The sequence below is a fragment of the Cyprinus carpio genome, chromosome A22 (assembly GCF_018340385.1).
Source record: "Cyprinus carpio isolate SPL01 chromosome A22, ASM1834038v1, whole genome shotgun sequence".
NCBI lineage: Eukaryota > Metazoa > Chordata > Actinopteri > Cypriniformes > Cyprinidae > Cyprinus > Cyprinus carpio.
In genome coordinates this window covers 3258474-3272398 of record NC_056593.1, presented here as the reverse complement: position 1 = coordinate 3272398, position 13925 = coordinate 3258474, and the positions used below count along the sequence as shown (strand labels likewise).

The window sequence follows — 13925 nt, the reverse complement described above, 5'->3', positions numbered from 1 at the left end:
GGGAATGGAATGTACCACATCTGTAGCCAGGGTTTGAAAATTACTGTGGTCGGAATTGCACTAAAATAACCCCAGTCATTATATACACTGAAATAGACGGATATGTAGATGTTTGTGAAAGATGTTTTCTCTGTTTTGGAGGACTGAGAATTGTTAAATTATATCACATTGCACCATTACTTTAGGTTAGGGGTATATGATTTTATCAGTTGTTTATTATTCATTCAGCAATACATAGGCCTATTACTGTTATAGTTTTCATTAATAACCATTGCTATATAGATGATAACTTTGTCTAGTACACTTATGAATGTTGTTGGCATGACTTTGTGAAAATGTATATGAATAGCACAGACGTAACATACTTGTTCTACAGATCTCTGCACTAGAGTTATATGCTACTGTTTCGATCGCGTTGATAATGTTTCTGAAGGATAATATCGTGATGTGTTTTTTTATTTTTTTATTACCTTACCAAATGTGGTATCTTGTCCTGGGCTCTTTTGATTATCAATTTAAGTTATGTCAGTGTTGCCAGATATTGCCGTGAAAACAAATAAAAATAAATAAAAATATCTTTCCCCCTTTAGTCACTAATAGCCAACAAACTCTGTTTAGTCTGTTTTTAGGAAGGCTACAGCTTTGGTGTTCAACATTGTTTCAGAAACAAACAATTAAATATTGAAATTTAATCTTTAATTTGGTTGTTTTTATGTTGTTTAAGTTAACTTTAACTTTAATGTTAACTAATTAAAGTTAACTAAAATGTTGAACTGTCTTTAGCAGCCTCCCTTCGCTCTTTCTCTCTCTGTCTTCTATTTTGTGAAAGCTTTTTATTTTTTTGTCTACAAGTGTGCCAACAACAGCAAATTTGGTGTTATCTATATAAGATCTGATCAGGTGCAATAATTTGATTAGACATTCTAAATTCTAAAAACATGGATATTGTGTACAACACTTTTAGAAGCAGAGATATTACTGACAAAAACAAACTTCCAACTAATTACTAATTCAGCAATAAACCACTGACTAATGTGGATCGTAATGCATACCTGGTAATGAACTCTTTTACAAAGTCTTGATTTTGTTTTGGGGGTGTACTAGAACAGGCTCTCATACTGGGTTGATCGAAAAACACATTATTTTTCACATATTTTACATTATTACAGCACTTCTCTCCCCAGTCTGGCATGAACGGCTCGAATAGTTCCTGTATCAAATGAAGGCCCACCTTCTGAAATATGAAATGTGCTGTGATTGGTTAGCTGGGCCAGTGTGTGTTGTGATTGGCAGCACTCGGGAAAATCATTTGGTCGGGAAATGTCATGCCCCGAACCATAGCCGCCTGTGAGCTTCAGTGCAAATATTGCTTTAAAATCAAATCAGTTTGAGTGTGATTTAAACCAGGATGATTGTAACCACTCTTAAGTTTGTCTGCCTTGGGAAAGCTAGCGTGTCTCCGACATAGTGATAACACTCGGTACCTTCTCTAGTGCAGCTCAACCAAGGCAAGGCAAGTTTATTTATATAGCACATTTCATACACAATGGTAATTTAAAGTGCTTTACATAAAAGAAAGTAAAATAATCATGAAAAAAAAAAATAATAATCACAAAAGTAAAACAAGGAATTTAAAAACTTTGAAAATTATATAAACATTGATTTAAAATTAATTTTAAACAGTTAAAAGTATAAAAAGATTTTACATAAAATACAGTGAATACATAAAATACAGTGCAATCCGTTCGGACATCGCAGAGTGTTCATTCAATAAATGCACAGCTAAACAGATGAGTTTTGAGTCTATATTTAAAAGGGGCTAATGGTTTAGCACATCTGATCTCTTCTGGAAACTGATTCCAACTGCAGGCAGCATAATAACTAAAAGCACTCCCCTCGTTTTGTGTGAATCCTTGGTATTTCTGACTCGGTCCTAGGTCATTGAGTGATTTATAAACGAGTAAAAGTACTTTAAAATCAATCCAGCGTTCTGGATGAGCTGCAGAAGTCTAATGGTCTTTTTGGGAAGGCCGTTGAGGAGACCATTACAAGAGTCCACCCTGCTGGTGATAAAGGCATGAACAAGTTTCTAAAAGTCTTGACTGAAAACAAAGCATCTAATTCTTGCAGGGTTTTTAGATGATCGTATGCTGATTTAGTTACTGCTTTGACATGACTACTGAAACTAAGGTCTGTCTCCAGAATCACACCAAGATACCTGACTTGATTTTTAGTTGTTTGACCCCTAGAGTCAAGGTATGCATTCACCTTGAAAACTTCATCTTTGTTTCCAAATACAATGACTTCAGTTTTTTCCTTGTTTAACTGAAGACTGTTCTGGCACACCCAACTATTAATTTCATCAGTGCATTGGCAGAGGGAGTCAGTGGGGCTGTAGTCATTTGGAGATAAGGCTAGGTAAACCTGGGTATCATCAGCATTATTTGACTCAGTGGGAGCATATACAGGCTAAAGAAGAGCGGTGCAAGTATTGAGCCTTGTGGGGACTTATGCTCTCCTATACTCACATAATAACCTCTCCCTTTTAAGTATGACCTGAACTATTTGAGTACCATCCCAGAAAGCCTGACCCAGTTTTTTCCAGTCTCTCTAGTAGTATATTATGATCGACAGTGTCAAACGCAGCACTGAGATCTAGTAGTACCAGCACTGATATTTTTGCCAGAATCAGATTTTGAAGCGAATATCATTTATTATCTTAATGAGTGCTGTCTCTGTGCTGTGATGCAGTCGGAAACCAGATTGAAAATTGTCCAGGTATCCATTTGAGTTTAAGTATTTGTTCAGCTGACTACCTTTTCTATAATTTTGCCTATAAAAGGCAAAATGGTGTTATCAAAATTGTTCTTTATCAGGAGGGGCTTAACAACCGCAGTTAATGTCCCAGAAAGAATTGAGGCATTCACCACTTCTAAGATATCTGCTTCTAAACAGTTAAGCGCACTTTTGAAAAAAAGATGTGGGAAGTGTTTCAAGATAGCAGGTTGACGATTTTAGGTGCTGCACTATTTCTTCCAAAATGTTGCTATCAATTGCTTCAAAAATAGACACAGTATCTTCTTTTTGATATTGAGGTCGAATTTGTCTGACCTCTGCATTACTTGAGGATAATGGCTAATCGCCTTCCTGATATTGATGATCTTCTCAGAAAAAAAAGAAGCAAACTCATTGCATTTGCTGTCGGAGACCATTTCACTGGGAATCTGACTTGGAGGGTTTGTCAGTCTCAGTAGCAAAAAGAGTGCGAGTGTTGTTTGAGTTACTGTTTATAAGGTTTGAGAAGAAACTCTCTCCAGCTGTGGCTAGTTCCACATTGAAAGCACGAAGGCTGATTAAAATCCCCTATATAAATATATATATATATATATATATATATATATATAAATATATTTGCTTCTTTTACATTTTGCATTTACTTGTACTTTTACTTTCAATACTTAAGTACGTTTAAGATTTAAAAAATACTTTTTGTACTTAAGTACAATAAATATCACATACTTTAAGACTTTTACTCAAGTAATATTCTAAATGGTGACTTCAGCTTCTACCAAAGTCATTTTCTGGTAAGATATCTGTACCTTTACATGAGTATGGCTTTCAGGTACTTTATAAGTGAATGTAAGCAGGCAGGACCAAATAACTGAAATGTCAAACATCATGACACAATTACTCTGAAGAGCGTTTCAGCTGATCCTCTTCTCTCCATCATTCCCTGATTCTCTTTAGTGTCCCTTTCAGTGAAATTATCGAAATACTAAATGCTGTTACACTGTTTCATTGGCAGCCTTGGTCTGAATTTGACTTAAAGGAATGCATTTCGGATCAGGTGACAAGTTATTAACATCACTGTCCTGTAAGAAAACAGATTCACAAATGGGTAAAAGTAAAGAGGAGGACTGATGTTTCAGTTACACAAACACAAAAATAATTAATACTGAGTATTGTTTTTTTTTTTTTTTTTTTTTTTGTGAGGTTTTTTTTTTTTTTATTATTTTTTAAAAAAAGTCTTCAATTGCATCAATCTGTCATCTTTTGTACTACAGTAATAAAAGAATATGACTTCGATATCACACTTAAAGTACTTAAACCAATGTATTAGTAACAAGACACTTGCTCTCTCTAAAAAAAGTGCACTTTATGTTTATTTGGGAGTTATGTTTTGGAATGAATGTCTGCTTCTGTGGTGTTAAAAAAAGAATAAAAATAAAGGACAAAAAAATAAAAATAAAGTTTCACAGTGTACATTTATGCTAAACCCAGTATTATATAATGATATTAAAATGTATTCATACCACTGTTCTTTTAAATTTTTTTTTTTTTTTTTTGTACAGTAAATCTTATATTTCTTATTAAATCAGCTGTACTGTACGTAATACTTACATTCTGTTCTGCTGGTATATATCTCCTGCGGCGACAGTAAACCACAGCAGCACTTACAGCCACCAGCAGAACAACAGCTACAACTATTCCTGCTACAATAGCTGAAGACAAACCTGAATCTGGAACAGCTAAAGACAGAAAGTCATTACTAGAGATTGACAGATAATCCATCCAGTATTAAACAATATTCTTTGACTGATATTTACAGTTTTATACTTTGGTCATAAGTTGTATGACATCGATTTAACTGATAAATGGCAGCATCTGTTTTAGCAACAGCAGCATCACAGAGATCAACGGGAAACAACGCTGATATTATGCATTTTTCATGTTAATAACATTAGTCAATGCATTATCAAATCAAATCTCCCTTTTCTAAACAGTCCAAACCCCAACACTTGCTGGTTGATTTAAAATAGTGAAGGTTTTTTTTTTTTTTTTTTTTTTTCTCAAAGGAAAATGCATGGAATGACTGAATGATATACTCACCACCAGTGACAGTGACATTGAATCTCTTGACTCTGCTGATGCTGAAGCTGCTGCTGGTGCTGTTGATCTGTAGATGATAAACTCCAGAGTCTGTGGTTCTGGTGTTTGTGATGGTCAGAGATCCAGTCTGATGGTCCAGCTTCAGTCTGTTTCTGAATCTCTCTTTATAAAGATCATCTGTACAGGTCTTACTCTGTTCTCCCGTGATTTCAGCAATGCGGCTGTCATTAAAATACCACATTATCAAATCATTTGGGTTTTTTATTACACCAGGATCTAAAGTGACAGATTCTCCCTCATTTCCCTTCATTTCTTCTCGTTCAGTAGCAGGAACACCTGAAACACAAACCAACAGCTGCTGGAGGAACGTTTTCTGAAAAAAAAAAAAAAAAACACAAAAAAATTCCCCTACTTAACATGCAATAACTGTGAGACTGCACAAGCCCTTTCTGAAAATAAACAGTTTAGTTTGTGCTTTTAAACACATCCTGGTTTTATATCATATACTCATTTGAAGAAATAAAGAAGCCGATGCACTGAAATCTCCATTTAAACTCAACTGCAGCTTCTTGCAAGCGATCATTTATCATTCTTGTGTGAATGGGCCTTTCGTTTTAAATCAAAATAAGCTGTTTAATGATGTGAAGTGAGATGCTTCTACAAATTTGTAAAGATTATCTGTATACTCTATGCGAATTTATATACAGGTAAAGGAAATACTGTGACTATGAATATCACTGTAAAAAGTTAAGAAACAATGCGTTTTAAACTGCATTTCAACATTCATTAATGACTCACCATTGACAGCAACATTGAAGTTCTTGTCACTGCTGGTGCTGCTGCTGATGATCTTCAGTTCATAAAGTCCAGAGTCTGTGTTTGTGATGTTTGTGATGGTCAGAGATCCAGTCTGATGATCCAGCTTCAGTCTGTCTCTGAATCTCTCAGTACCTTCATTACACTGAACATCTGTACAGATCTTGCTGAGATCTCCACTGATTTGAGCGATGCGTGTGTCATTGAAATACCATTTAATATCTTCTTGCTGATTTGTTTTAACATCAGTGTGTAGAGTGACTGAATCTCCCTCCTTCACTGAAACCGATACTTCATCTGATCCGACACAAGACACACCTGAAGAAGAAACATAAGCCAAACACAAATATACAATAGTGTTGTGAACACTTTAAGAACTTGAATAAAGAAATATGCCTGGATTCAAAGTACACTCAAACAAACAGCGGACTAAAAACACATTCACTTCTCAGACAAAAATAGGCTATCAACACCCTGATTCAATTTTTTACCCCCTTAGATGAGTATTATCCATAAAAATACTTAAAATATACATAAAATGATATTAGTTTCCCCAGCATTAAGACTCAGATAATACAGTGCAATTTTTTATTCTACAGAGTATGATTTAGTCTTATAATGTAAATAACATGTTTAGGCTACATTACATTTTATTCATTTGGCAGAAGCTTTTATCCACAGTGACTAGGGTTGCCACCTTCAGCAAGGCAAAATAAAACCCCAAGGACACAAATAATCAGTGAGGAACTCAGCTCAAGTATGTAAACTTGCAGCAGAACACATTAATATTGTTATCAACACATTAATATTGTGATTTTAAATTTGTTTATTTATAATTATTAATTATTATTATTATTATTTTATTATTATTATAGTCAGTTCTGCAGCTGTTACTTGGATGAGGTTTTTTTTTTACATTTATTTATTTTTTTATTATTATTAATTTGCTTGAATTAGGACAATTTGTCCCATTTTTATCTAAACAGTTTAGCATTTTATTTATTTTATTATTATTATTATTATTTTTTACTTTTTAAAATGCTAAATTGACATATATGATTTATTATATTTATGATTAAAATAAATGCTAAATAAATAAATAGGGCCTAACATTAAGTATAATATATTAATTTATCTGTCTAATCATGTCTAAACATATAATAATTATGTCTACCAAGCTCTGATAATGTATGGAATAAATTTAATCCAAAAATACATTTTAATACAACAATAGGCCCATACTTTTAGAAGCACGGATGTGTCTGTCACGTTAAAGGTATGGTTCACACAAAAATGAATTTAGTCATAATGTAATCAGGTTGTTCTAAACCTGCATAAAGTTATTTATTCCATTGAACACACACACACACAAAAAGATACTTTAAAGGGCCGTTCACATATCGCGCTTTTTCCAAAAGCCTTCAGGCACTTGCGCTCCTGAGGCGTCTGCCGTTGCTAAGCAACCATGACCTGCTCTCTCCATGAAGACGCGGAAATTTCAGCAAAGGATAAATGGATTTGCAGCACTAAAAATCGCTTGCAGTAGCTCTGCTACTTAATATATTTAAAAATGGTTATCCATATACAGCTATGATCAGCTGTTCCTTCATCTTGGCTGAGCTTTCAACGTTGCTTCGGGAAAGGATGAAGCTGATTGGTTGGTTCTTGTCACATGACCTGCGGTGCACTTGCGGCATTCTGAAAAGTTGAAATGTTTTAATCTCTGTTATGATAATAATGATGTTGACCATTATGAGGAGGATATTTGTGAACTGCATTTGAAGTATGTGTTTTGAGTATGCAGATGATGGTTTTTGCTTCCATATAAGGTAAAATAAAAAATACTATCAGAGTCAATGGGGACCAGAAACTGTTTGGTTACAAACATTATTTATTTAAAGTATCATCTTTTATGTTCAGCAGAAGAGAGAAATGATTACATGTTTGGGACAACTTGTGGGTGTGTACACGATAAAAAAAAAAAAAAAAAAAAATCATTTTTTGGGTGAGCTGTCCCTTTAAGTCAGAAAGTCCACCGTGAACAACTGAAATGCCTCTCTGCAAACAAAGGGCTTTAACGGCGCGCGTTCTGGAGACTCCGTAGCTATGACGCCAAAATCACGCGCAATGATGCAAAATATACAAACTTTTACTGACTATATCAACTTTTTATACCAAGCCACTTGACCTGATCATTTACAATTGCAACTCCTCTGAAACTGCGTTAGGTTCGTTTTTTTTTATGTTTAACAGGTGTTCAACCCCAATCCTCACTACACCGCCAACTGTAGTCACAGAAATCGGAATAAAACTGAAAGAGACATTGCAACAATAAAAAAGGTCTTACCGTTGTCGAGTAAAAACAAGAACACTTGGAGCAAATTAAAGAGAAGCTTCATGTTCTCCACTTTCTCCCTCATGAATGCAGATTAAAGCCTTCTGTTCTTCTGCTTAAAGGACGATGCCGTTGTATCCGGGAGCCTGCCTAAAGAGTGACGGGGAAGTTTGTATCATTTTACTGACTCAGAACTTTTAATATCTATATACAAACTATAATGCAGCCAAGGCCAAATTATGAAAAACAAATGATTGATTGCTTAGCTGGGTCTCTGTTAGTTCACATCAATCCCTCAGCCCTTTAGGCTAAAAATCCCAAAAGGCTGAAGCTATGCAGTCCCAAAACAGAACTGTGTGGAATGTGGAGAGTAGAGCGATGATGTGGTGAACTTCCTGCCTTTTCTGTGTGCATAGGCAAAAAGGCTTTTCACCTTGTACCTTTGTAAAATAGTGTATAAATATTTCATGGCATTAGTAGCCTATATTTCATTGCTTACACGTAAATCTCAGCCCGGATTTTTATTTTTTTTAAAGAATTTGAAGACTACTATTTAGCAAAGTGGTACACTACAGTGCAGTAGGCTACACATCCATAGGCTAAATAGAGATATTTCTTGCTTTGATGGATCATACAAGTGACATGGCATTGACCTTCAGGCCTTGTTCATCAACACAACTTGATATGAAAAGTGTCCAGGTCCTCCAAATACTTTAAGATGAATAAAAAGACATCCCTTGCTTCATTAGGTAATAGAATAAATAAAATAATAATAATAATAATAAAACTATATGAATGAAAACTATATTTAATGAATAAAAATAAATATACAAAAATATAAATATAATTGTTACGTCCGAGGACATATTTAATGCGGTTTATAATCATGCACGTGTGTGTTGGATGTCGTTGTTTGCTTGCTCTCTCTCTCTCTGTCTCTCTCTCTCTCTCTCTCTCTCTCTCTCTCATCATGAGACAGGTGATCCACCCAGCTGTGTTCAATCTGGTTGCCGGCGGTGATTGGATGATGATGGGAAGGAGTAGGAAATAAGAAGTGGTGGATCTGTGGAGAAAGGAGAGAGAGCTCTTTTGGCCAGAGGCACCTGTTGTTTGACTTTGGTTGGTCTAGTTCTGAGTAAGTGAACTCAGGACTTTGTTGTGTTCTTGAGCAGAAAGAGAACTGAAGCGGTTTAGAATTGTTCAAGTATCTTTGTTTAATGTTAACGATGTTTGTTAGTATGTTTATGTTCTTTTGACTTAAGGTGATGTACTGTAGGGGGAGGATGCCATTTTTGTTTGTCCTTCTCTTTTTCTGGTTATGGGTAGATAGGAAGAGAGGGAAGTTTTATGTACTTTGTTTTTGAACCATCTTTTCCCTAAGTAATTTATGAATATCCTTGGGTTAGTTAGTTTGGTTTTGTTTGTTATTCTGGCCTAGCTCTCCCCTGAAGTTGTTGTTTCCTGTATGTTTAACACTTTCTTTGCGATTACAGATGGTTTACTTGATTCACAATATAAACATTTATAAAAACAGATTGTTTAAAAAAAAAAAAAAAAAAAGTACACCCTCTTCTAGATGTTTCCCGTGTGTGTGTGTGTGTGTGTGTGTGTGTGTGTGTGTGTGCTTTTTCCTCCTCCCTTCTGTGTTTGTCCTTTGCTGGAAGCTGAAGTATTCCTTATGTCCAGTATTTCCTGATCATATATTTATCTTATGTAACACATAACCTGTGTTCTTTTGTTTGCAAGGGGTAGACCCCCCCCCCCCTAATGTCAGAGCTGTGCACAAACATTTTGAGGGGCAGTGCCCCAAACCAAAAAAAGGGGCACAAGGAGGGTGGGTGCTTGTTAATAGTAATGATCCAGTTGTTACAAATATACAATTAAAAGTGAAGATGGCACACTCTGTAATAATTGACTTTATTGTAGATGTTTTGATAAGAGTGGGCTCTCCCTCACTCTCTGAGCCTGCTTCTGCCTCATCTTCAATGGAAGTAGGGGAGAGTGGGGTAAGTTGAGCCACCCCACCTGCCCACACTGCCAAAAGCACCAAAAGTTGGTTAAATGACCATGGTGTTGGTGTGCTTGACTGGCCAGCAAACTCACCAGACCTGAACCCCAGAGAGAATCTATGGAGTATTGTCAAGAGGAAAATGAGAAACAAGAGACCAAAAAATGCAGATGAGCTGAAGGTCACTGTTAAAGAAACCTGGGCTTCCATACCACCTCAGCAATTTTTTTTTTTTTTATTGGTCTTATGAAGTATTCTAATTTGTTGAGATAGTGAATTGGTGGGTTTTTGTTAAATGTGAGCCACAATCATCACAATTAAAAGAACCAAAGACTTAAACTACTTCAGTCTGTGTGCATTGAATTCATTTAATACACGAGTTTCACAATTTAAGTTGAAATAAATGAACTTTTCCACAACATTCTAATTTACTGAGATGCACCTGTAGGTTAGGGGTATATCAATTTTTTTTTATCTTTGGCTCCCCAGCTTCTACAGAGGTTGTGGCCAGTAAACTGGGACCTCTATCTGAAAATCTTCATTCACATGTCAGAAACTTAGGCATTACTTTTGACTCTTTGACTTTTGATAAACAGATCAGTGCTGTGGTTAGAAGTTGTTTTTATCAGCTAAGCAATATTGCAAAGATGAAGTCATTCTTAACATCAAGAGACATACTTGCTTTTATTTCATCCAGATTAGATTATTGTAATGTATTGTACTTGGGTGTTTCACAATCTCTATCGTCTCGTCTTCAACTTGTTAAAAATGCTGCCGCTCGATTGTTGGAAGTCGTGGCCTAATGGTTAGAGAGTTGGACTTGCAATCCAAGGGTTGTGAGTTCGAGTCTCGGGCCGGCAGGAATTGTAGGTGTGGGGAGTGAATGTACAGTGCTCTCTCCACCCTCAATACCACGACTGAGGTGCCCTTGAGCAAGCCACCGAACCCCCAACTGCTCCCCGGGCGCCGCAGCATAAATAGCTGCCCACTGCTCCGGGTGTGTGTGTTCACTGCCTTGTGTGTGCACTTTGGATGGGTTAAATACAGAGCACGAATTCCGAGTATGGGTTACCATACTTGGCTGTATGTCACATCACTTTTTTTTTTTTTTTTTTTAACTGGAACAATGAAGAGGGAACATATTTCACCAGTGTTGATCTCTACTGGCTCCCAGTTAAATATAGTATCCATTTTAAAATGTTGTTTGTTTATAAGGGTTTTCATGGACTGACTCCATCTTATATCTCCGATCTCCTTCTGTTTCAGTGTAATGCCTCTAGGGGGCTATTAGTCTTCAGTTGACCGTTCCAAGGACATGCTTGAAATCGAGAGGAGATCGTGCCTTTTCAGTGGCTGCTCCACAGTTGTGGAACAAGTTGCCACCCTAAATAAGAATTGCACCAGCATACGCTGATTTTAAGTCTCTTCTTAAAACGTATTTATTTACTGTTGCTTATGGTCAGAAGTAAGTACAGTGGCATAACTATAGTGTAATATCTGTCGCTGTGTTCTGTGTTGACTTTTGTATTTTGTTATATGCTTAAATTCTGTACAGCACTTTGGCCAACAGACGTTTTTTTAAAATGTGCTCTATAAAAAAATATGACTATGACTATGAATATCAGTTGTTTATTATTCATTCAGCAATACATAGGCCTATTACTGTTATAGTTTTCATTAATAAACATTGCTATATAGATGATAACTTTGTCTAGTTGTTGTTGTTGGCATGACTTTGTGAAACTTTAAATACAATATGAAATAGCATAGATGTAACATCCTTGTTCTACAGATCTCTGCACTGGTGTTTTATGCTACTATTTTGATAGCGTTGACAATGTTTCTCACAGATAACATCATGTTTTTTTTTTTTTTTTTTGTGTGTTTGCTTTACTGAATGTGGTATCCTGTCAGCAATAACATGTCTGTAGGCTCTTTTGATTACTACCAGTTTAAGTTATTTCAGTGTTGCCAGATATTGCTATGAAAACAAATAATAATAATAAATAAAAATATCTTTCCACCTGTAGTCACTAATGGCCAAAAAAACTCTCTGTTTAGTCTGTTTTTAGGAAGGCTACATTTGATGTTCAACATATTGTTTCAGAAACAAACAATTAAATATTGAAATTTAAACTTAATTTGGTTGATTTTATGTTGTTAAAGTTAACTTTGAGAAAAGAAATATGATTGTCAAATGTTGAACTGTCTCTAGCAGCCTCCCTTCGCTCTTTCTCTACGTCTTCTTTTTTGTGAGGCTTTTTTTTTTTTTTTCTACAAAGTGTGCCAACAACAGCAAATTTGGTGTTATCTATATAAGATCTGATCAGGTACAATAATTTGATTAGACATTATAATTCTAAGAACATGGACATTTTGTACAACAGTTTTAGAAGGCCGAGACATTACTGACAAAAACAAACAAACTACCAACTAATTACTAATTCAGCGGATCAGCCATGTGGATCGAAATGTATCTCCAGAGAGTGGCACAGATTGTGGGTGATGCTGTGTAGCATGCGAGTGGATAAGCAGAATCAGCAGATCTTTAGCGGAGAGGCTTTGAGCTGGAGTGAGTTGGGGGGGGGGTGGGGGGGTTGATGGGAGGGGCACCTCAGCCGATGAGGGCAAAGGGGCAGTGGCTTTAGCCACCGGGCCACCCCCCTGTGCACGGCCCTGCCATATATATATATATATATATACCCCTGTTTAAGACAATAAAGATTTGAAGTGAAGGGACACTCAGATTCTGTGTCTGTTGTGCCTTTTCTTCCCACTGCCATGAACAGATGAGAAAGAACGGGATCACAAAAAAAAAAAAAAGTATCCCACGAGAGGATTCCGATGAGAAGCAGTACAACTACCCCTTTGAACTAACGATTATGTTCACTTGGAGAGGATTAAAGATAGCTTTGCCTTTGAGAACCATTACAAACTACCTGGTTTAGGGTAGTGTAACATGGGAGGCCACACCCAAAAATAGAAATCTATTAAGGTAATACATTCATAAGTTAAGCAAACCCCGTTGAAGCAGTAAAAAAAAAAAAAAAAAGAATAAATAAATGAAGTTCCTAAATGTAAGTTAGGGAGGAGCGGGCCCATCTAATCTTTCAATCAACAGCCAGAGTAGCCTATATAAGCAGCTGCTTACCTCTCTCTAGTCTCAGCTGTTCCAGCGTCCCTCCACCTTCCCAATATCCACCTTCATCTTAGGTACCTTTCCCTTTGCTTCATCAAGCCCCTCATCAGTGGACAGCAAGCCAAATAAGTTTACACACAATTTCCTTAGAATTAAACTAACTTGTTAACTAATGAATACACAAAACTCCTGATGCTGGAGAGGTCTCAAACTCAAGTGAAAAGCACAATGAGAAAGAAAGATCTTTTTATCAGTCGATTCGTCACATGTAACCCACACCATCTGCAGCTTGACTCCACCCTGCAACACACACAAAGAGAGAACACACAAAACAAACACCACCTGCCAACTGGAAAATGCAAATAAGGAAAGAGAAGCGATGCATACAGTGGTTGTAGTATGGCAGCCAAGAACACGTCTGGAAGAACAGCAGCAGAAACAGTTTTCAATGATTTCATCCTACCCTTTGGATACTTTTGCACTGAACTCAGAAGAAGATGAGTCTATGAAAAGCTATGCTTATAAACGGGCTGCAGCAGTTGGGGCCTAATGGTTAGAGAGTCACACTTCTAACCCAAAGGTTGTGGATTTGTGTCTCGGTACCGGCAGGGAGTGAATGTACAATGCTTTCTTTCACCCTTAATACCACGAGTTAAATAAACCACAAACCCCTAACTGCTCCCTGTGCGCTTCAGCAAAAATAGCTTCCCACTGCTCCAGATGTGTGTGTGTTCACT

General features: G+C 36.4%; 1 protein-coding gene across 1 annotated transcript; it reads right to left on the bottom strand.

Moving 5' to 3' along the window:
- Positions 1 to 3514: 3514 nt before the first annotated feature.
- LOC109077919 lies at positions 3515 to 13638 on the bottom strand. The gene is made up of 6 exons (XM_042712351.1): positions 13201 to 13638; positions 8054 to 8191; positions 5689 to 6024; positions 4891 to 5226; positions 4402 to 4529; positions 3515 to 3872 (listed from the first exon to the last, which is right to left on the bottom strand). The coding sequence occupies exons 2-6, from the start codon at positions 8124 to 8126 to the stop codon at positions 3786 to 3788; spliced, it is 960 nt and encodes a 319-aa protein (XP_042568285.1). The 5' UTR covers positions 8127 to 8191; positions 13201 to 13638; the 3' UTR covers positions 3515 to 3785.
- Between the last annotated feature and the right edge of the window lie 287 nt (positions 13639 to 13925).